This window comes from Musca autumnalis, unplaced genomic scaffold, assembly GCF_047663935.1.
Source record: "Musca autumnalis isolate F117 unplaced genomic scaffold, ASM4766393v1 scaffold_3, whole genome shotgun sequence".
Taxonomy (NCBI): domain Eukaryota; kingdom Metazoa; phylum Arthropoda; class Insecta; order Diptera; family Muscidae; genus Musca; species Musca autumnalis.
The window spans coordinates 10,736,771-10,759,970 of NW_027411866.1; the positions used below are offsets into that span (position 1 = coordinate 10,736,771).

The 23,200-nt window shown below is 37.9% G+C and overlaps 1 protein-coding gene across 1 annotated transcript; it reads left to right on the forward strand.

Annotated features, from left to right (window-relative positions):
- Positions 1–12,984: 12,984 nt before the first annotated feature.
- LOC141396972 (uncharacterized) lies at positions 12,985–13,773 on the forward strand. Its single transcript, XM_073972720.1, has 3 exons — positions 12,985–13,188; positions 13,258–13,375; positions 13,570–13,773. The coding sequence occupies exons 1-3, from the start codon at positions 13,129–13,131 to the stop codon at positions 13,641–13,643; spliced, it is 252 nt and encodes an 83-aa protein (XP_073828821.1). The 5' UTR covers positions 12,985–13,128; the 3' UTR covers positions 13,644–13,773.
- Positions 13,774–23,200: the final 9,427 nt, after the last annotated feature.

Here is a 23,200-nt window from a genome sequence, read left to right on the forward strand (position 1 = left end):
GTAGAAATTTAACGATGTGCTAAGTATGGACCAAATCGGTTACTCCCTTCAAGAGTTGTTGTGGGCACAAATTTTCGGAACATTTTTTAACTTTTGTGGGGGAGGTACCGAAAGGAGTGGACCGAATCGGTTGATTCTTTCGGGAGTTATCGTGCGCACCAGTCAACCAGACAGCCGGACGGACATTGCTAAATCGACTCCAAATTGTCTGAAACACATTTTGCCTAAACATACTTGAGGTCAAAAACCATTATTTCGATGAGGCACATTTTGTCCGTATGAATGTTAGCATAAATGCTGAGGGTATAAAAAGGACCAAAAAGACCCCCTTGGGGAACCGCATGAAGGTTAAATTAGCGAAAATATTCCCCATATCCATCTCTGTAATGTTGCCAAAGACACTATATACCTAAAATGCAAGGATTCCAAGATATCTTATCTCGAATATTTCGAAAAAAACTAGAAACGGACAAAATTTTATTTTGTCACAGATATTTAATTTCTATATGGGATTCGATAGTAATCTATTTGAATCTAAGGAAACCAAAAAATTAGGTCAGGTGCGGGCGTGGGGTGCCCCTAAAGACGAACATTTTCCCCATGTTTGAGAAATACGTAATAGCTATTTCTCGGAAACTATAACAGATATTGCGTCCATTGTACGGTAGCATTTACATAACATGAGCTATTTTATTTTTCCTCTGGTACTAAATTTTATGAAATTCCAAATTTAGTGGACTAGAACTTTTGTGGAACAACATGGAACAATGTTCTGTTTTCACAGAAAGATGCCCAAAGGTCTCCTCTTTCAGTCCATATTTACTTTTGTTCCCGTCCCGTTCCGTCCGTTAAACACTTTTTTAAATTTATTAAAATTACAGGGGTAAAAATGTGTGTGTTTTCATACCATTTACCATATGAATTACAGCTTTTTTACACAAATTAACATTTTTTGGAGTACATGAGTTTTTATATGAATTATATAAGTTTTATGGAAACCCAAGGAGTGTTTTTTTTTAATTTTTGAAAAAATTTAATTTTGTTTTAAATTTTTTGTTGAAAAATTTGTAAAAAAAAATTTAAATTTTTTTTCAAAATTTTTTTTTATTTTTTTTTTTTGGTATTTTTATAGTGTGTTTATTGGCGTTTGACCATCTTTAATATATAAGAAGATATAAAAAACACAAAAACACGGATATTTTCATGAAAAATAGTAAAAAAAAAATTAAAAAGTTTAACTTTGACCTTGAATTCCTCTGCAACTACCCGACCGAATCTGACCGCTAATAATTCAACGGAAAGCTGATTGTGTTATCTGTCTAACAAAAAAAGAATTATGAAAATATCTATATCCATTCAAAAGTTACGGAATTTTGACCAGGAAAAAACGATTCTGAACCAGTGTCCTGTTGTTAAGCTCTTTGACAAAAATCCTTTCTCCACCCATAAAAAATTTGTTCTAACATAAAAATATGTTGGTACAGAAACAAATAAAATTGAGATATTGTACAAAATGTTGCAAACATATATTTGTTTGCAACCAGTCCCAAACATATTTTTGGTTTGGAACCAAACATATTTCTAACATATATTTTTCTGGGTGTACAGAACACCCAGACTTGGATTCTGTGGTATATAGAATACGTAAAGAGTTATTTTGCTGGCCCTCTTCTGTCTATAGAAGACTTCAAAAGGTCATCTGTTGTCTGTTATCTTATAGGTTACCTCAAGAAGACTGACACAGAACTGCTTCTATAGCTTTAAATGTGTGTAAATTCTAGTCTGATAGAATTTATTTTTTAACCTCTTTGTTTTGGAATCACTGCCCAAGACCTTAACAAGCAAATATAACTAAATATGCCATCATTCAAAAGACAAAAAAAGCTATTTATTTACGGCAATAAAAATAAAACGACAACAACAACATTGAAATATTTTAAATTAAAAACTCAAAAGTTTCCCATAGTTACGATCTATGTTAGTGGTTGATGGATGCATAAGGCAAGGATAAACCTAATAGCTAAGCGTACTATGCCCGGGCGGTAGGGCTTTTGCTTAATAAAAATCTATTTCACTTTTAATATTCGACCATGGAGAGACATCATCATTGAGACTCAATATGAATTTGGTGGCTATCATAAATTTCATCATTGGTATCTATAAATTTTTCCTAGGTTTCGAGGCAAAACTTTTGAAATTCAGTTTTGTTACTTTATTGTGTTGCCGCCGCCAACTAGCAAGGCAATAGGTTTTAGAGTGATTGAGGAGAATTTTTCTCTACACCCAGTGTCATCGAATTTCTTTGGGTGTTGGGTGTAAGGCTTGAATATTTTGTAGGTAATGCTTAATGGTCTTCATTGAAAGTAGCAGTCCAGCCAGTGGGTTGTAGTTTGTTCCATTTGTCTTTGTTGCCATCGAAGTTGTTCCATCGAAGTCCTTGGCTATTACATCTTTCCCTAAGCTATAGATGTCTAGGTTTATTTCATATTTTCTTTTTCGCTTTTTATGAACTCATTTGTAATCATTGCATTTCTTTGGCTTCGTTTTGTGTTTTTTATGAGTTTCATTTTATTTCATCTTTACCATGGCGTTATTTCCGCCATTGCAACAAAATGGTGGCAAATAAAATACTTTCTAAGGCCAGCAGCTGGAGAGCAGAAGAGCATGAGGTAGTCTCATAAAACTAATAAAACTTTGCATCTTTTTTAGGGTGCTCGGTTGATGATGGTGTAGTATTTTCAAAGTATATAAAAAGAAAATATAGCTGGAAAGGATCTACGTACACACACACAAAATACCAAGGTATAGATATTATTTTCAGAACTTCAATGCCATAGGTATTTGTTATAGACGCCACTTGATTTGCATATTAAAATTTATAGATAACCAGACAAATGTGCAAGTAACCCAACAGAAGCTGGGGAGATGCTATTCATAAATATTGAAAGGGATTCTGAAGTATTAATATTTAAAAGGTATATGTAGTAAAGGGTTGAATATGTATGGATCAGGCTCTTCAGCGACGCCAGGTACTGAATCAGCAAAACCGTGACACTATATAAATAACAAGTAAGAACGACATTATGTTCTGGGCATTTCTGTCTTTCGGGGTGTTTTTGACGTCGCAACCTTCAGAATTATAGAAAGCAAGAAGTACCGTTCTATGGGGGCTATATCGAACCGTGGACCTATACCGACGAATTTCAGTCAGAAAAGATTTTACTTCCAACAAAGACTAACTACCAAATTTCAGCCATTTCGGTGGGTTGCTGTGGCCACGACCTACAAAATACTTGAAATCGGGTGGTACCATTCTTTGGGGGCTATATGAAGGCGTGGACCTATACCGACAAACGAGGGAGTTTTATACCCCCAATGATGACTAACTACCAAATTTCAGTCATTTCGGTGTGATAACTAGGCTAAAGCCTTCAACAGACCGAAAATCGGGTGGTACCGTCCTATGGGGGCTATATGAAGGCGTGGACGAGTACTGACAAATTTATTATGGAAGGTTTAATACACCAAATGAACACCAAATTCCAAATTTTAGCCATTTCAGTGGAAAGTTGAGGCAACAACCTTCAAAATGCCGCAAATTGGGAGGTACCGTTCTATGGGATCTATACTAAGGCCTGGACATATACCCACAAATTTCATATGGAACGTTTAATACCCCAGATAAAGACCAACTACCAAATTTAACCCATTTCGATGGAATATTGAGGCCACAACCTTGAAAATACCGAAAATAGGGGCTATACTAAGGCGTAGGTAGGCCTGTACCGATACACCAAATTTATGAGGCCACAACCTTCGAAATACCGGAAATTGGGATGTACAGGTCTACTAAGACGTGTACTGCCTTAAATCATCGACAAAACCCAACATATTTTTATGCAAAGATAATTCGACCACTCCCACTTTTACCACCATTTCTTTCAACTTTAATCTTTTATACAAAAAGTACTGAAGTCCTTTTCCTGAAATTATCAGTGAATGTACAGGGATGGCCCCCGGTGAGAATAGGCCACAAATTTATTTTCGGATGGGCCGGAGTACTTCCCCTACATCCTATTTTTTAAAAATGCTATATTTACAATAATTGGGTGACGTAGGCGATGAAAGATACCAAGGAACGGTCCTGACCGGCTTTAACATGGCAAAGTCCAGGATTTACCTTGGTCCCTTATTTATATCAAGTGGACACTGACCTCCCCGTGGTGTCACTTGGGGTAGCTGCCTTTAACACCCGTTAAAGGAAGTGAGCTAACATGTGCCGCACGTTCACCCATAAGGTACGCACCCGGTTAAACGTAGCAAACAAAGTACGAACTGACACAACACGAAAGTTAGACATAGGTAAGCTGCAATCACAACAGATAGCCACAGCATATTCCACTCAACTTGACCAATTGCTTAATGAGAGCACTCCTTGTCCCGATAACATAACAACACAATGGCAAAATATTGCCCACTCCATGCAAACAGCTGCAAAATCCATACTTGGATACCAGAGACCTCCACAAAGGAATTCATGGTATTACCAGGAGTGTCGTGCTGCTACCGAAGAGAAAAATGCGGCATATAGGGCTACTTTGCAATCCGTAGCAACGCGTAGCGCACGAGAGAGATACAGAGAGAAAAGGAGAGAGGAGAAACGTCTTTTCCGCAGGAAAAAGAAAGAGATGGAAAAGCGGGAGTGTGAAATTGAGATGTACAGGAACCAGAATGAAGTCCGAAAATTCTACCAAAGAATCAAGCATCAAACTGATCGTTTTGGTACAGGCACATCCTCCTGTAGAGACCAGCAAGGTAATTTGGTAACTGATACAGATAGTGTGCTCAAGGTATGGGAAGAACATTTTTCAAAACTGTCGGTATCCAATAGCTGCGAAGACGACGAAGATACCACAGACCCGATTCCAGAAGATGGTATTGAATGTATACCGCCCAGCCAAGATGAGGTAAAGACAGCAATAAATCGGCTGAAGAATAATAAGGCAGCAGGAGCCGATGGCTTACCAGCCGAGCTGTTCAAAACCGGATGCGACACGCTGATAAGGTGTATTCATCAGCTAGTTACCACCATCTGGCAGGAAGAACGAGTACCCGACGATTGGAACCTGAGTATCCTGTGCGCAGTGCACAAGAAGGGAGATAAGTCTGTATGCTCCAACTGTAGGGGCATAAGTCTACTCCCTATTGCCTACAAGATCGTGTCAGGGATATTGTGCGAACGACCAATGGTCAACGAAATAATTGGACCATACCAATGTGGCTTTAGACCTGGCAAGTCCACCATTGACCAGATATTTACCCTGCTGCAAATCCTAGAGAAGACCCAAGAGATGCAGATCGACACATATCACATTTTTGTCGATTGTAAAGCAGCATTCGACAGTCCCCTCCGATCAAATGTATTCCATGCAATGTCAGAATTTGGTATCCCCACAAAGCTTATCTGGCTTTGTAAGATGACTTTAACTGATACTAGGTCCTCAGTTAAAATTGGAAAGAACCTCTCCGAAGAGTTTGGTACCAAAAGAGGTTTCAGACTAGGAGACAGCCTTTCGTGTGACCTATTCAACATTTTGCTGGAATAGGTAATACGAGATGCAAATGTCAAAAAAATTGCACAATTTACACCAATAGCCACATGTTACTTGCTTATGCTGATGATAAAGATATCATGGGCCGATCAGTAAAAGAAGTAACTGATACCTTTATGAAGGTCGAAGGAGAATCTGCTAAAGTGGGTCTGGCGGTAAACGGTGAGAAGAACAAGTTGATGGTGTCGACGCGCAATGCGTCCATAGAGCTCGGACCGACTGTGGAAGTTGGTTCCATAATATTGAGGTAGTAAAAGACTTCGTCTACCTCGGCACCTCCGTAAACACAACAAACGACATCAGTTGTGAAATAAAAAGAAGAATTGTATTGGCCAACAGATGCTACTTTGGTTTAAGTAAGCAGTTTAAAAACAAAGCCACATCTGGTCAAACAAAAATAACGCTCTACAAAACACTGATACTACCCGTGCTGATGTATGGCTCCGAAACCTGGGTAATTGCGCAAGCCGACATGGCAGTGCTTGGTGTGTTTGAGAGAAAAATTCTTCGAAAGATCTACGGACCAATCTGTGTTGACGGTGAATATCGACGTCGCATGAACCACGAGCTGTATCTGCTATACAACGACATCAATATTGTTAAACGTATCGAGATGCAGCGATTGCGTTGGCTAGGCCATATCATAAGAATGAGCGATGATGAACCCGCTAAAAAGGCGTATAAATACGGAACGCTTGGCGGTGCACGCAGAATTGGCAGGCCAAGGAATAGATGGGGCAAACAAGTGGATGATGAGATGAAAAGGCGCGGTATTCCAGAGTGCGAAGCAACAAATAGAGAGAAATGGAGATCTTTTCTTAGTTCGGCCTATGGAACAAATGTTCTGTAATGGGCCAGCTAAGTAAGTAATGTGTCTAAGCCAACCATATGATTATATCGGTTTCAGCATAAATTTTGGAAGGCAATGGGGTTGTGTGTACCCTAAGTACATATTTGGAACCAAAATACCGGACCACGCCCACTTTTTTAATATGTTATATATTAAAAACTAATAACTACGCCCACTGTTTTCATTACAGTATTTTTCGAAAACTACTGAACCTATTTTTATGCAAATTTCAGAAAATGTTCAGGAATGTCCCGTGGTCCAAAATGCTATATATTTGTAGACGAATTTCGGGGGCCTATTGTTGTATAATCGCTATATTTGCTAAGCTTATAAGTGCATCGGCTTGCAAATTAATTTTCGAGACAACGGTGGTTGCGCCCCCGATCAAGAAATTTACAAATTTCCTTAAATTGTGAGGTTCAACAGTCCACCAGCCATCAAAAACTAATACATATTAGTCTCAATAAGCGGCAGAATTGGACTTAACTATTTTTTTAACTTTTATAATTAGATCGCTTTAGAATAAAAACAGCGGACATGGACGATAATAAATCGTAAACAGCATCAATGGGCGGCAAAATCCGGCAAAGTCCGTAAGAGAAAAGAAAGGCTAGAGACAAAATCTCTTCATAAATTTAAAATTCTCCTCGGTTGACAATGGACCGTACAAGTGAAGTAGAAAATACCTATTTTTGATTTGTCAAAGTCATAAAATCCATAAAAAATGTTGTCATTAAAACCCATTACCACGGGCCAGCAACGCTGACAGGGGTCTGCTAGTTAAACAATAAAAATAAATAATTATACAATCAATTGCACATAATTTGGAAATAGAACCTTCAATGTGGCTAAACTTTCGAATATTTAGAAACATATTTCTAAAAAGGATTAATCTTTTCAGAGTTATAAACATATATCAACTCAATGAAGAAGCCCCTATATTCACTCGAATATTGCTTTGTTATGGTATAGTTGCAGTCCCGCTGTTATGAAGTTTAAGTTGATAATTGTTTTCGGTTAACTTTTTGTGTAAATTCTCCGCATGTTCCACGTTTTTGTGACATGTTTGTGACACCCTAAAAATAATTACATTTTATCACCTATAATTGTTCAATTAGTTTGTCTGTTGTTCTCAGAGCGGATAATTGTAATTAAATAATTTCAATTGATGTTACACCACACTCGAATCAGATCGAAAGTGGGTGAGTAACACAAATATTTACCAAACATTGTAAAATTGACGTTTTTAATTAGAAAATTTAATGAAATGCAAAAATTTTTTGTTTTTTGCTTAATCGACATGATTATGTGGGTCATTCCATACCAAAGACAGTTAATTGCAAGGAAAAACTGATAATAATAACATTGCCTTTTGTTTTTACACTTGCGTTTGCAACCTAAAGGGACATGAGGCTACACTTCTTTTGTAGGCTTTAGGAATATATCGCTCATTTACTCAAAGAGTGACACATTTCAAAAAATCAAGTTTCGAGAAAAACGTGTTTTAAGTTGCCTATTGAAATTTGACTTCCCAACCTAAAAAGACTACTACACAAAAAATAAAATAGCTACTCGGACCATCTTTGGTGAAGAGGCAGCATGATTTGAAGTGGTTTAGTGCTTCATAAACTCCGAAAACTTTTTTGTTGATGTATGCCAAACTCCTAGTAAATAAGTTGTAGCTCGCTGAGTTTTAGAGATATCGACATAAAAATTTGCGCATTTGATAAAGTAGAAGTCGTGGAAAATAGAAATTGCTAACTCAGAAAACGCAGTTTTAGAGTTATGTCAATCTTTGAGTAATTGAGCGATATGTATATGGAAAATCAACATACGGATCATCTCTGGCTCAAGAATAGTTTTGATTTTTTTACCGTAGATTATCCTTTAAGTCCTGGTTTCAATGACCTGCCTACAAAGACATTGACCCAAAAGGTGTATTAAACTCCTGCGACATCAACAAAGCACCGACGCCAACGTTCCCGAAGTCTGGAAAATGGACGGAGGGGTCTCGCTACTGAAGTCTGGCAATGATACCAGCAAAGGTGAATCGTACAGACCTATTTCGCTTTGTCGCCTATAGGAAAGACTATTGAGGCTTAACGTCTCCCCAGTGTCAGCAATAGCTATCCAGTTGCCGATCATCAGCATGGGCGACAACACGACAACAGCGCTGCTCTCCATCTCCATACATACGAGTATTATTCGAGGACACAACCAGAGCAAGCCGTGCGATAGGACAGTGTCGACTTCTCAAAAGCCTCTACATGTTTTTTGGGCGCATGGATCAGACTACCATCAGACCAAATTTGAAACTTTAGATAAATATTTAATCACCTCAAATTGGGGTGATATCTCGTGAACTGTTTTACCTCTAACTCCCCTGTATTGGTGGTGAAATATGCCATTGAGATCGTTACGTATAACAATATTGGGGTAAAGTACCTTCCCTGATGTCATTTGTGAAAGGCTGAACTCCTATTTGAATAATTTTACCACCTTTTCCACACAAGGAATATGCAAATATCCGCCATTAATATACGGTCAGCACATGGACTGCAGAGTTGAGCAGAATTCCGACAGCCAGCTGCTCCAAGATTCTATAGGTCACAATCGACAGCATCTTCACGTCGTCTGCGCATGCCACAAGTATTTGTGGCAAGGTGACATGTAGGAACAAGGTAATCAAACACTTGGGTGCAGACAAGGAAACCTAGGTCGGTCTGTGGTAAGCAATGCGGCGCCAGTGTGTTCTTGAATATAAGTGCAACGAGATGGAAAAATATTCAAACCTGTCAGGATCCCGCCTTAAGAAGTGCAACAGAGTGTCTCCTCATGTGTTTAGTGGACCATCTACATGAGAAGACAAGAATGCTTCCAGTAATGAAACACAATGGCTTGGCTTGCAGTACATTCGCGGGTTTTACCGTGAGAGCCATCCTAATCACCTTTTGGTGGATAGGAAGGATCTTCATGATCTAGAAAGGGAGGTCCGACGTTACAACAGAGAACCCGTAGATCATCAAGCCTTTCAAACAACAACGAATGCATGATAGCTCAATGATATGGGACCTACAGTGTTGACTTTTATGTATTTTCTACTTGTTCAAATTTATTTATTTATCTGTAAATGTTTATTGTCATTGAAAATGTGTATTCATAATATTGTATTGAAAAAATTTCACAGTCTGTTTTTAACCCTTTATAATATGCGTTGTTATATTTTTATAGAAAAGAATCCTCGGAGTACTTTTAATTTTTAACAGGTTATGGGCCTTAATCCGTAACCATTGCGAAGAAATAGTGTTGGAAATATTATAACGAAGAATCAAGGAATAGTAATGACCATTTTTAATGGACGAATTCCATTGTTTAATGGGTCAAATTACGCCACATGGAAAACTCAAACGAGCTGAATATAAAAAGAAATTATATGAACAAATAGCCCACGATGAATTGGCACTCGATGCTCGTTCAGAAATAATTATTTCGCTGTATTCAAATATAGTAAGAATGGAGGGAAATTTAATTTCAATGTCGAAGATTACCGATTTAGGCTTTGAGGTGTTAATGAAAGGTAATAAAGCGTATGTACGAAAAGAACAGCAAATATATTTGGAAGCAATCAAGGAGAATGGATTGTATATGGTAAGGTCAAACACTAATGATTTCAAATGTAAAAAGTCTTCTGAATCTGACGCCAAATCCGAAATTTGGCATAAACGCGTTGGTCACTTGAATAACAATGATTTGGTGAAACTACACAAGGAGAAAATGGTTCGTGGATTGCCTAAAATTAATTCTTCAGATTCAATTTGCGATGCGTGTATTACGGCAAAACAAACACGATCCCCTTTTCCTAATAAAAATAGTAAATCGGAAAATGAAATTTTGAAATTGGTTGGACCAATGCGCGTTCCATCACTAGGAGGAAATTTGTATTTTGCTACCTTTATTGATGACTTTTCCCGAAAAGTTTTTGTTTACTGCTTGCGCAACAAAAGCGACTATTTGCAGGTGTTCAAGGAATTTAAGGCGAGAGTGGAATTGGAAACTGGGAAAAAGATCAAATGTTTACGGAGTGATAATGCTCCAGAATTGGTGAGTAGTGAATTTCAAATTTTTCTTAAAAAATGTGGGATAAAACGCCAACTGACCGTGGAATACACTCCTCAACAAAACGGAGTTGCAGAGAGAATGAATAGAACACTTGTGGAAATGATAAGATGTTTTATGACGGATGCAAATTTACCGGAAAAATTGTGGGGTGAACTAGTTCTTACTGCAGCATATATTCGGAATCGTTGTCCAACAAAATTAAATATGAATAAAACTCCAGAAGAACTTTGGACAGGAAAAACTCCAACAGTGACTCATTTTCGTCGAATTGGCTGTATTGCGTATGGGCTGAAGTAAAAACCTACAAAGTCGAAATTTGAAGCCAGAAGTGAACCATAGATCATGGTAGGATATGACGAAAATACGAAAGGTTATCGTTTATGGAAGATAGGAACTAGCAACATTTACAAGAATAGAAACGTGAAATTTTTGGAAAATAAGTTTGACAACGAAAAATTTGAGAAGAAAATACGGTTTTATGAATATGTATGAATTTAAGAATATTAGCGGTTCAAAATCATATGAAGAAATCGAAGAACCTTTAATAGAAGAAGAAAATCCGGTTGTTGATAATAGTATAAATAATGCCAATATGAGCGAAGACGAAGAAAGTACTGAACATGAAGACAAAGAAAGTACTGAAGAAATAGATAATGAACCTGAAGAGAAGGAAACAAACATTCCATTGCTAAGCTCAATAAGGCAAAGTCTTAGATCTTGGACGAAAGGAAAGAATGTAGCAAGTGCAGCTGTGAATAATGATTTTCAAGACCCAAAGACATTTAAGCAAGCAATAAATTCATCAAATTCTGAGGAATGGAAAGAAGCAATGGCGAAAGAAATAGAACCTCTTCTTGAAAATGATGTTTGGGAGCTTGTCGACTTGCCTGATGGTAAAATACCAATAGACTGCAAATGGGTGTACAAAACTAAATGTAGAGCGGATGGCAGTGTTGAAAAGCGAAAAGCAAGATTGGTCGCAAAAGGATATGCTCAAGAATACGGAGTCCATTATATGGATACTTTTGCACCAGTAGTTCGTCAAAGTACTATTCGACTTATATATGCACTATCCGTTAAACACAAATTGAAGTTAAGACAGCTGGATGTTTCTTCAGCTTTTCTCAATGGAAACCTTGAAGAAGAAATTTACATGCTCCAGCCAGAAGGTTTTGTGGAAGATAAAAACAAAGTTAGCAAACTGAAAAAGGCTCTATACGGCCTCAAACAGGCAGCACGACAGTGGTTCAAAAAATAGATTCTGTTTTCAAATTATTTGGCTTAATTCAATCGAAATACGATCAATGCGTTTATTACAAGCGGGTCTACGGATGCACAATGATAGTAACTCTATATGTTGATGATATTCTTATTTCGCAACCAGGTTATACCAAGAAATTTATTAAGAAGTATGGTCAAGAAAATTCGAAGTTATCACAAGTACCAATGCAACCTAAACTGTGCTTGGAGAAAGAACCAAAAATTAAAGGAGAATCCGAAAAAATTGATTCTACAAACAGAAACTTATTGGATCATTACTACATCTATCAGTGTTTAGCCGACCAGACATAGCTTGCAGTGTTAATATGTTGTCTCAGTTCAATAACGATCCCCGAAAGCAGCATTGGACGGCCGCGCTATACGTTTTAAAATATCTAAAGTCTACTCCAAATTTTAAACTTACTTATTGCAAAAATGATTTACCAAAAACCGGCTACGTTGATGCAAGTTGGGCCACCCTTAAAACCTAATAACTTATAACCTTAGTATTGCTAGATAATAATTTTTTAGACTGACCTGTTTTTCTTTAAAAATCGACGTTTTAAGGCTGTTTTTTCCAGACAAAATTTCCTATACTGACGCTTGTAGCTCTGGGTTTGCTAAAGAAATTGTATAAAAAATCGCACCTTATGGGCCTGTTGTTGCTTCAGAAAAATTTTCACGCATATCACCCTAGTGAATTTTTTGGAAATCTTCGTGTATCACCCTTCAAAAATTGTTGCATAAAATTGAACGCTTATCGCCCCTGAGGAAAATATATTCTAAAACCAGGGTTTTATTTTAATATCCAATGAACACAGGCTCTTGAGTTTGAAATCTTCTTTATAATTTTAAATGATTTTTCTTAAAAAAGTTCGAACTCGTTTCAAACTACAAACTCATGCATTACTACAATGTTTCGCATTTTTATTTTGCAAAGGAATTCAATTTTCTCATTTCAATAATTTCACACCAAACGCCCCTATTAATGCGTGTTATAATTTCTAAATTCCCCCCACCATGTTCTCGAAATCCAATAATTATTATTGTTACAATTTAAAAACAAAATAATTACAACATTTACAACCGCCGAGAACTATCTCTAAATTTCTAAAAATAAATAAAAATAATTTATATTTTATTTTATGCCATTCATGTGTTACGCTTCGTTTACTAGAAATAATTGTCAATGGGTGAAAATTGTTATGGGCGAAAATTAGTGCTTTGTTTTTTGGAGTATAAATATCAAGTGCAACTATTCATTGGCATCACAGTTTGTTAACAAAAATGTATTCGAAAATTATTGTTTTTGTGGCATTATTTGCTGTGCTATTGGGCACAGTAATGGTAAACATTTTCGCAGCAGTTAAGCGATAGTAGCTAAATTATTTTTGTTTTTTTTTTTTTTTATTTTAGGGCTATCCGTATCCTCAACAACAAGGCGGTACCAATTGTCCTCCACCTCCTAATGGACCCAGACCCAGTGGACCCCCACCTAGTGGACCACCACCAAGCGGAATGCCACCTAGAGGAGGTAAGTTTAGTTTGCATTTATTTATGACCCATGTGAAGCATATACTTATATCAGTATTTCTTACTATTTTATATCTTTATTTATTTATTTGCATGTGTATTTTATTGAGCTATTTTATTTTTATTAATTTCTTTTTATTTTATTTCTTTATTCAATGCTTTATTTAATTTATTTATTCCCTTCGTTTTTTATAGGTCCCTGTATGCCACCACCAAACGGCTCACCACCACCTTCTACCACGGCAGCTACTAGCTCTGCATCTGGTTAAAAGTCTGGTCTTCCCATTGTAACCCACCATTTCAAAAAATGAATTGTAATTTAAAAAAAAAATAACTTTATTTTCTTTTGTGAAAATATATGTATAGAAATTTGTTTCATAGTGTGGCAATTCTTGTAAATTTTTGTGTTTTTTTGTTTTATTCGTTGAGGTTATGTTGAATATCTGCTATTAACATTTAAATGCAATAACCAACCTAACATTTATTCCATTTTATCTACCGCAGTAATAAATTTCCAACTTAATTATTAGCTCCCATAGAAGAGAACTATGCGATTATAAATATGGCAATGAAACATAACGCCTAAAAGTATGCACCAGACATGGTCAAATGTGGGAAAAGGTGTACAAAGCAAGCGGTTGCAAGCAGAGAATAAATTAAGTGATAATAATAATCTGGTAATAGGATACAGATGAATGATAATTTGGTTATGCTAAGTGTTGCTTGGCCCTGCATACTACACCAGATGCTAAACGCTGGAGAACATTCGCGGGAAGTGCATCGATACAATATATTACAACGGTTTAACGTCAATCAAAATTTCAGACAATGAAATCGCCTCTCGCGTGAGTTCTTCAGATTTCTTGTCCTTAAACCCTATTTCCAAAATTCATTTCCTAAAAAATAATCAAATAAAATTTGATTAAAATGATATTTGCATTACCAAAATAATTTATTTTTTCCATATTCTTTCAATATCGAACATAGAAATCCCAACATCGAAGCCTCCACGAGAAGGCAAAGGAAAACCATTAAAAAATATATCCCGCTGCTTAAAATGCGGCTATCATATTTTTTATGGTTCGTCGTTTCAAATAATTTAACACTGCAGTTTTTCCCTTGGCCGGGGTTTTTCATGGTTTTCCACACAAAGTACTAATAAAACGCCTCTCTATCCGACAGCCACCCAGCCACACAAAAGGAAATTTACAAAATAACATTCATTATATCCCTGTGGCCTTACTCGGTACTCGGTGTAGTGGTGGGCTATAGATAATAATCATCTATATTCATGGATTAGTATTCAATTTTTATTTTTTTTTTGTAATTTTTTTCACTTTGTCTGCTGACTCTTCTTATTCTCGCTCCATGAATTTATAACGGTATATCACACAATTCCTTTGCCATTCTCTCTACTTCATTTGTAACGCCAAGTTTTTCGTTTCGACTGTTAAGAGACAATAATAAGTTGTTAGGTGTATGCAAAAGCAAAAAAAAAATGGAAGAAGAATGTGGGTGGGGGAGGGTGCCTTCAATGAGCTGAACGAACAGTCTTTTAGCTAAAAAATTGAAACAACCAAACGTATTTACAAGCTTAAGGTGAATGTCGAATATAATGTATAAAATTATAATATTGAGCTTTTGCCTCGAAGGATATTGTACGCCAAAAGATACCTGGCAACAACAACAACAACAGCGGCAGCAATGATGACAATGAAGAACGAACACCAAAAAAATTCAAAAAATATTACAAAATTTATACGAGACAATATTGCCAAAGCGCTAATAAATTTTTTTGTAGCTCAATTTTGTTTTCTATGGATTGCGTTCGAAGGTAAAAAACGAATGAGCGTATGAATGAAAAATATTAAAATATTCAAATGTTAAAGTAAGAGAAGAAGGAGGTTGGAGGAACATAAATAAGTTAGAGTGGGTGGCAGGGTGTTGTATTAGTAATATCAGTATTGTTGTTGTACTTTAGGTGGGGGGTAAATGCTCTTCAATGATACTTTGTATGTAGACATCAGTAACAACAACAACAGCAAGTAGAAGCATATTAATGAATAATAGCTACGCCATAGGGGTTAATAAGTAATCTGCATTTTTTGACATTTATTTATGTTATAAGGATAATGAAAAAGTGAAAGCATAAGGATCTTTCTCATGCATACTTTTTTAAGGTTAGATAGGTATCAATTTTAAGATTCAAACATAAGGTTAACTGTATGGAAAGATGATCTAAGTAAAACGAATCACAAGTCTGTAGTGGAATTCTGTTACTCATATTTTGAGTTAACGGCAAAAATCGGTAAAATTAAAATGCAAAAATATTATTGAAAAGTGTCAATAGAAGTTGACAAACACCGACAACTTTAATTTGGTTGTTAACTTACCGCAAAATTTCGTTAATTACCGAAATTATAAACATTTCAATTTTACCGATACTTGTCGGTAACTCGAAAAATTAGTTACAGAATTCCACTACTCGTCAATATAGACAGGTCGAGACTTTGTTAGATTCGGCTAACATGCCCTGCGTTATGTGCATCATAAGAACTTTTTAAGGGTAATTGCCACCGAAACAGCTGTCGCTCTACCTTGGGAGACCTTTGGTCCATTGTGTTCATCATTTTTAGTGTGAAAATTATGTTAGAGATGGGAAGGAGGAATTATGAAACGGAGCTTAGCAGCGATTACTGAGACACTATAAGTCCTTGGCAATGTTGCAAGTAATTACCATAGTATCTGTAACACGAGGCACCTACATAGTGGATGCTATAGCTCTTTTGAGTCTTCACATAATCTGCACAGTGATTTCAGCTTTAGTTTAGGAGAAAGGTAGGACCCGCTACCTACATTTTGAGGCCACCCACCTGGTGGTTGTTATTGTCGGTGGAATTGAGGGTTTTTCCTGAAGAAAATATATAAAAAAACAACAAGTAAAAAACGTTAAGTTCGGCCCGACCGAGCTTTTTATACCCTCCACCATAAAATAGTCTTAATTAAAATGGAATTTCCTTCCACAATTTTAGGTGGAAACATTTTTTGACCGTGGATACCCCTAAACTAATCTAAACAAGTAAAAAAGTGTCAGTCGGCTTTGCCGACAGAGATATACCCTCAGCCAATGTGAAGTGAAACTTTCATCTACAGGCAGATCGAATTTATTAAGGGTCTCTTCAGAATTTTGTGGTCCTTTTTAAACATTTGAACTTGCCGACAAAAATGTGGATTAGTAATTAACTGCACCCTAAGGGAGGACCGATAGAAGTTAGTTAAATTTTGAAAAAAATATTAGGAGATCCAAAGTTTGGAGCAAATTGGTTGCACATTCAAGTGATATCGTCCTAGCATTTTAGTGACATCTTTTTTAATATTGGGGGGAAGTACCGGAAGTTGTGCACCGGTATTGCCCAATGAAAGTAAGTTTGGATAAAATATGACGAAGACCAATGTTGGACCAAATCGGTAGAACAGTTCGAGAGTTATCGTGGCCGAAACATAGGGTGACATAGGGTTTTTAAACCTTCTAGATTTTTTCCCAAGAAATGTGGACTTGCCCCTGGAAAAACTTTTACCGTCGTAATGGAGGTAGCGAATGGAAATCGCTTCAACAAAAATCAAAGTGATTCGAGAGCAGGTCTTAAAGTGAACTTATCCCAAATTTTGTGTGGGAGATACCAGAAGGAGTACACAAATATAGTCCATATTCGAACCTGATCTATATCTGGTAGATATATAAGGATGTGCAGAGTATGGGCTACATCGGTCATTTCCTTCAAGAGTTATCGTGCGCACAAGTTTTCCGAACATTTCCGAACTTTTGTGGGGGAGGTACCGGAAGGAACTTAAACTAAGTTTGGACAAAATATTACGAAAGCCAAATTTTGGAATGAATCGGTTGATCCGTTCGAGAGTTATTGTGCACTCCAGCCAGCCAGACATGGATCCCAACACGACAGAATTTTGCATCAGAACGCTTGAATTTTTTTTCAGGTCAACTTTTGTAGCACAGTGCCATTTATCGACATTTTTCGAAAAGTTTGCACCTTCTCAAGGCCAAAACCGCCTGACGGAGCATTCCAATGCTTTTGAGATGTATTAGAGAGCTCTTAACTACTGTCTTGGCTACAATTTTTGTCTTTGTGTTGGATCGAAAATCTCAATGGTTTGGCCGTTATATGCCAAAATGTCACAAAAACGTGGATAAAAAACTTAAAGTCAAAATCGGGAGGCTCGATTTTCAGCGTAGGCCTACGGTCTAGTGGACTTTTCAGTTCAATCCCAGGAATCAGAAACGCGAAGGGTCCATAAGGTTTTCAAATCGCCCCGGTCTAGTTTATACCCTCGTTAGCATAAATGCTGAGGGTATAAAAATGTTTTCAGCCAGGTGAAAGGTACCGCCTATGGGGCTATATCAAAGTGTCTAAATATCCTTATAATTTTTTGTGGAAAATTTTTATAACAGCAGGGAACTTTAAAAGTCAAATAACGGGTAGAATCGTCAAACAATGTAGCTAAGACCCTCAAAATACCGATAATCGGGAGATACCTTTCTATGGTAGCTGTACCAAAACATGAACCTATGTTGATTATTTTTAGTGAAGAAGTTTCATGACCACTGAAAATTCAGATGTCAAATTACAGCAAGTTCGATTTTTGGAGCTAAGTTGCATGATCACAGAGAACCTCAAATGTAAAATTAAAGCTAATTCGGTTGAAAATTGTAGGAGGCTATACCAAAATATTGACGATACCAAAATATTGGAGAAGTTTCGTGACCACCTAGATTACAGCTAGTACGTTTAAAAATTGTAGCTAAAATGCTCAAAATACCGAAAAGCGGGAGGTATGGTTATATGGGGTCTATTCCAAAACCTGGACCTATCTTTAAAATCTTTAGTGAAGTAGTTTTGTTACCAATGGGAACCCCAAACGTGGAATAACAGGAAGTTCGGTCAAAATATATAGCTAAAATCCCCAAAATACCGAAAATCGGGAGGTACCGTTATATGGGGCTATACCTGAACATGGGCCTATGTTGACAGTTTTTGGTGGAGTAGTGTTGTGACCCCTAGGAACACTAAATGTTAAATGACAACTTGTTCGGTTAAAAATTTTAGCTAACACTCTCAAAATACCGAAAATATGGAGGCACCGTAATATGGGGGTTGTACCTAAACCTGCACCTATGTTGACAGTTTTTGGTGGTGTACTGTTGTGACACCTAAGAACCTTAAATGTCAAATTAAAGCTGGCTCGAATAAATATTTTAGGTAAAACCTTCAACATACCGAAAATCGGGTAGTACCGTTATATGGGGGCTATACCAAAACGTGGCCCGATATAGCCCATCTTCGAACTTGACTTGCCTATGAAGAAAAGACACTCGGATGCAAAATGCAGCGCTCTAGCTCAATTATCCTCAACAGACGGACATGGCTATATCGACTCAGATTTTTATCCTGATCAAGAATATATATATTTTATAGGGTCGGAAATGTATATTTCAATGCGTTACAAACAGAAAAACAAACTTAATATATGCTCCATACTATCGTGGATCCTGAGGGCCTTGATGGCAGGAAGGGCACCAATTTAATTTACCAAGTAAAATACGTTATCTATAGGAATTAAAAACATTTCGATACCCGGACCGAAGTTCTGTCAGAATGTAACGTGTTTGCCTGGAAAGTAGCCACTCACTGTCCAAAATTGCAAAAGGATGTTGATGTAAGGCCTTATTGGATCTATCGCCGGTTATGGCTTCGGAGATCGCCTGTGTATGCACAATTTTCATGTCGTTAAAGAAGGAAGGTCGGACTTGTGCTGCATAGTTCAAGACGGGACGACCGATGGCGCTAACAATGTTTTATTATCACAGCCCCAAGACTTTCTTGTTTATATATATGGCGTGTGACTTTTTTGGGTCATTGACTGTGGGTATACGTATGTATGTCTCCGATGGTTCATTTTCTAGATTTACCTTTCGTGTCGATGAAGTAAAAAGTGACACGGATGACTTCGTAAAGGATAAAATAGGATTAGGCTCCCAAAAGATATTATAGATAGTCGGAAATCTGAGGACTTACTTTGTGATTGTCAAGGCCTGATACAATGACGGAACAGTCATGGGCGTATGAGTTTCGCAAGAAACGGCGAAAAACACCGCCTTGCGATAGCCACTCCCATTTTGACCTTGCCTCTGGACCTTGGCCTCTGAATTCGACGTAGGTAATTAGCAAGCCAAAATCCTGACATCTTTTGGAAAAGTGGTATTCACGACTTCAGATATCAACATCCCAGCAAAAATTTTTGGAAGTTGTGCATGTGGAGTTATGATTTCACTACATCCTTCGATGCAGTCCACACAGAGTTATGAAAAATGCACTCCGTTGGATACTTTTTATAAGCAGTTGCTTTAGAGATCCCGATAAAAACCACCAGCTGGTCGATCTCTAACCGCCGCTGGCTAAAGCATTTATTCCAAAAATAAGAAAGAGTGTGTACATTTCTAAAATTTTTTATAAAATAAAGAAATAAAAACTTAAGTTGCGAACATTTTTGCGGTAGTGCGGTAATGGAGTGGAGTTGGAATCCATGTCGAGAGTGGAAGTAGTGATGGAAGGCAACATAAAAAACCTTTAGAATGTTGAAGCAAAATCAGATGCGCGTGGATTAAATGGAGAACGGATGAAGCAAGCTCAAATAATAAATGCATTTTATTTATTCTGGGATATTTCGCAATGGCTTGTATTTTTATTGCATCTTTAGACTGATTAAAAATGCAATCCGAAGAATGCATTTAAATTCAATCCAAAGCATGGCATCAAAAGCCAAGATTTGGATCGAAAGGGAGTGCATCCTAGCTGCTGTACAAAAATAAGAGCTGTACAAAAATAAGCTGGAGGTATTTAGTTCTCGTTAAAGGCGACTGATTCTTGTTTACTTGCTTACTATTCCATTTTAGCAGCCTCCGCTGATTCAGCCCGTTCACAAATTTGGTCGTAATCTCTTGCAAAGCTGTTGTTGTGCTCTGGGCTTTTGTGAAACCCTGTTGGTGGGTAGCAAGATGAATGCACTAGTTCAGGGCTGGGAGCAACATAGATTTTACAATTTTTGCTACAGGTGAAAGAAGAGAAATCGAGCGATTTCTCTATTCGTAGCAGATTTATCAGCCTTCTGAATAGGAATTACTCGGGCTATTTTCCAGATGTCCGGAATCATCAACTGTGTAACTGATAACTCTAGTCAAGTATCCCAAGCCTGTTGTACCGAGCGTCTTCAAAATCAGCATTGCGATGACATCTGCACCAAGGGCTTTGAAGGGTTTGGAGTTGGATGTAACTGTTCGAACTTCATCGGATGTAAAGTAGGTGGGCGTTCTATAAATTTACGGCAGAACTGTGTAGCACACTTTTGCCATCCTTCGATGGGATTCAAATCCTTTACTACACCGATAGAGTCCGCAATAATTGTGTTAGGACGCCATATTTTTGCACCCGAGTGTATTTTTCTGTAGATAGTCATTAGACTGGTTTTAACTTACAAGCGGTTCGTATTTATACGCCTTTTTAGCGGGTTCATTTTCGCCAATTCTTATGATATGGCCTAGCCAATGCCATCGCTGCATCTCGATACGTTTAACTATATGGATGTCGTTGTATAGCAGATACAGCTCGTGGTTCATGCGACGTCGATATTCACCGTCAACGCAGATTGGTCCGTAGATCTTTCGAAGAATTTTTCTCTCAAACACACTAAGCACTGCCATGTCTGCTTGCGCAAGTACCCAGGCTTCGGAGCGATACATCAGCACGGGTAGTATCAGTGTCTTGTAGAGCATTATTTTTGTTTGACGAGATGTGGCTTTGTTTTTAAACTGCTTACTTAAACCAAAGTAGCATCCGTTGGCCAATACAATTCTTCTTTTTATTTCACAACTGATGTCGTTTGTTGTGTTTACGGAGGTGCCAAGGTATACGAAGTCCTTTACTACCACAAAATTATAGGAACAAACTTTCACAGTTGGTCCGAGCTCAATGGACGCATTGCGCGTCGACACCATTAACTTGGTCTTGTCACCGTTTACCGCCAGACCCACTTTAGCAGATTCTCCTTCGACCTTCATAAAGGTATCAGTTACTTCTTTCACTGATCGTCCCATGATGTCTATATCATTAGCATAAGCAAGTAACATGTGACTATTGGTGTTGGTTGGTTGGTTTACGTGGTGGCCATACTTTATAGCCTCAATTAGTATGTTAGAGATACCGTTTTGAAAAACCACACCACTCGTTCAGAGATTGCTATTTCGTTGTTGCATGTTGACAGTTAAATCCAGCCTGATGAGTTGAGGAATCGCAGAAGGTCTCCCAGACCTACTTCTGTTATCTCTGTGATATCACGAAGGAACGGTTGTCTTAGAGCTTTGAATCGTCGTTGCATTTGAGCAGGGCAGGAACAGAGGAGGTGCTCAACAGTTTCCTCCTCTTCTTCATTCCCGCAGCTACGGCAGTGGTCATTGTGCGGTAGATTTAAACGTTTTGCATGGTTACCAATTGCCCAGTGACCGGTTAACACTGCAATAAGTCTTGCAAGGTTCCGTCGCGTTTGATTGATTAGGAACTTAGTTCGTTTGGCGTTGTATTGAGGCCACGTTAATTTTGATATCTTGCATGTTGCCGTTTTGTCCCATCTACTTTCAGCCAGTGATAGATAGTGTTTGAAGATATCCCCTTTAACTACTCCCATTGGAATTGCGACTGATGCCTTTGGGAGTTCGTTAGAGGCGGATCCTGCTCTAGCTAACTCGTCTGCTTTTTCATTCCCAACAAGTCCCTTGTGGCCCGGGATCCAGGTGAGAACTACTCTTGAGAGACGCCCTAGTTTGGCAAGTTCTTCTTTACAATCTTTCACTAGCTTTGATGTGACAGCGTTGGATTTTAGTGCAAGGAGCGCCGCTTGACTGTCGACGAAGATTCCTATTGAGTTTGCTGTGTGATGCTGTAAAAGTTCAGTACAGGCCTCCTTTATTGCCAGTATCTCCGCTTGAAAGACACTACAGTACTCAGGTAGCTTTGTAGATGTGTGTATGTTTGCTTCGTCCGAGAACACACCGGATCCGACTCCACATTTCATCTTGGAGCCGTCCGTGTATACCTTAGTGTCATATGCTATCAATGGTGATCCATTACTCCATTCTCTTCTGCTTGGAAATTTGATTGCAAAAGGCTGATCAAAATCCAATGTAGGTACGCAGTAATCAGCAGTGGTTGTTATTTCTTTCGGAAGTTGTTGAAGCATGCACGCATGTCCGTAAGTTCTGTCTCTCCACATACCTAGAGCTCGGAGTCTTACTGCATTACATGTTGCTGTTGCTTTGATGTGTAAATCAATTGGCAAAATGTGCATCATTATATTGAGGGCTTCGGCCGGACACGTTCGCATCGCCCCTGTTGCCCCGATGCATGCAGATCTTTGTATGCTGTATAGTTTTTTCTGTGTTATTTTCTTGTCCACTGCTGGCCACCACACTAGTGCTCCATAAGTGAGAATTGGTCTGATTATGCTGGTGTACATCCATAACACCATTTTAGGTTTGAGGCCCCATCGGCTTCCAAACAATTTGCGACATGCGTAATATGCAACAGTTGCTTTGTGAGCACGGTGTTCCACGTTACGTTTCCATGACAGCTTAGAATCTAGGATGATTCCTAGGTACTTGGCATGATCTGATAGGGGTATTTCTTGACCTCGCAGTCTTGGGAGATTAGGTATTGCATATTTGGTCTTTGTAGTGAATAGCACCATCTCAGTTTTCCCT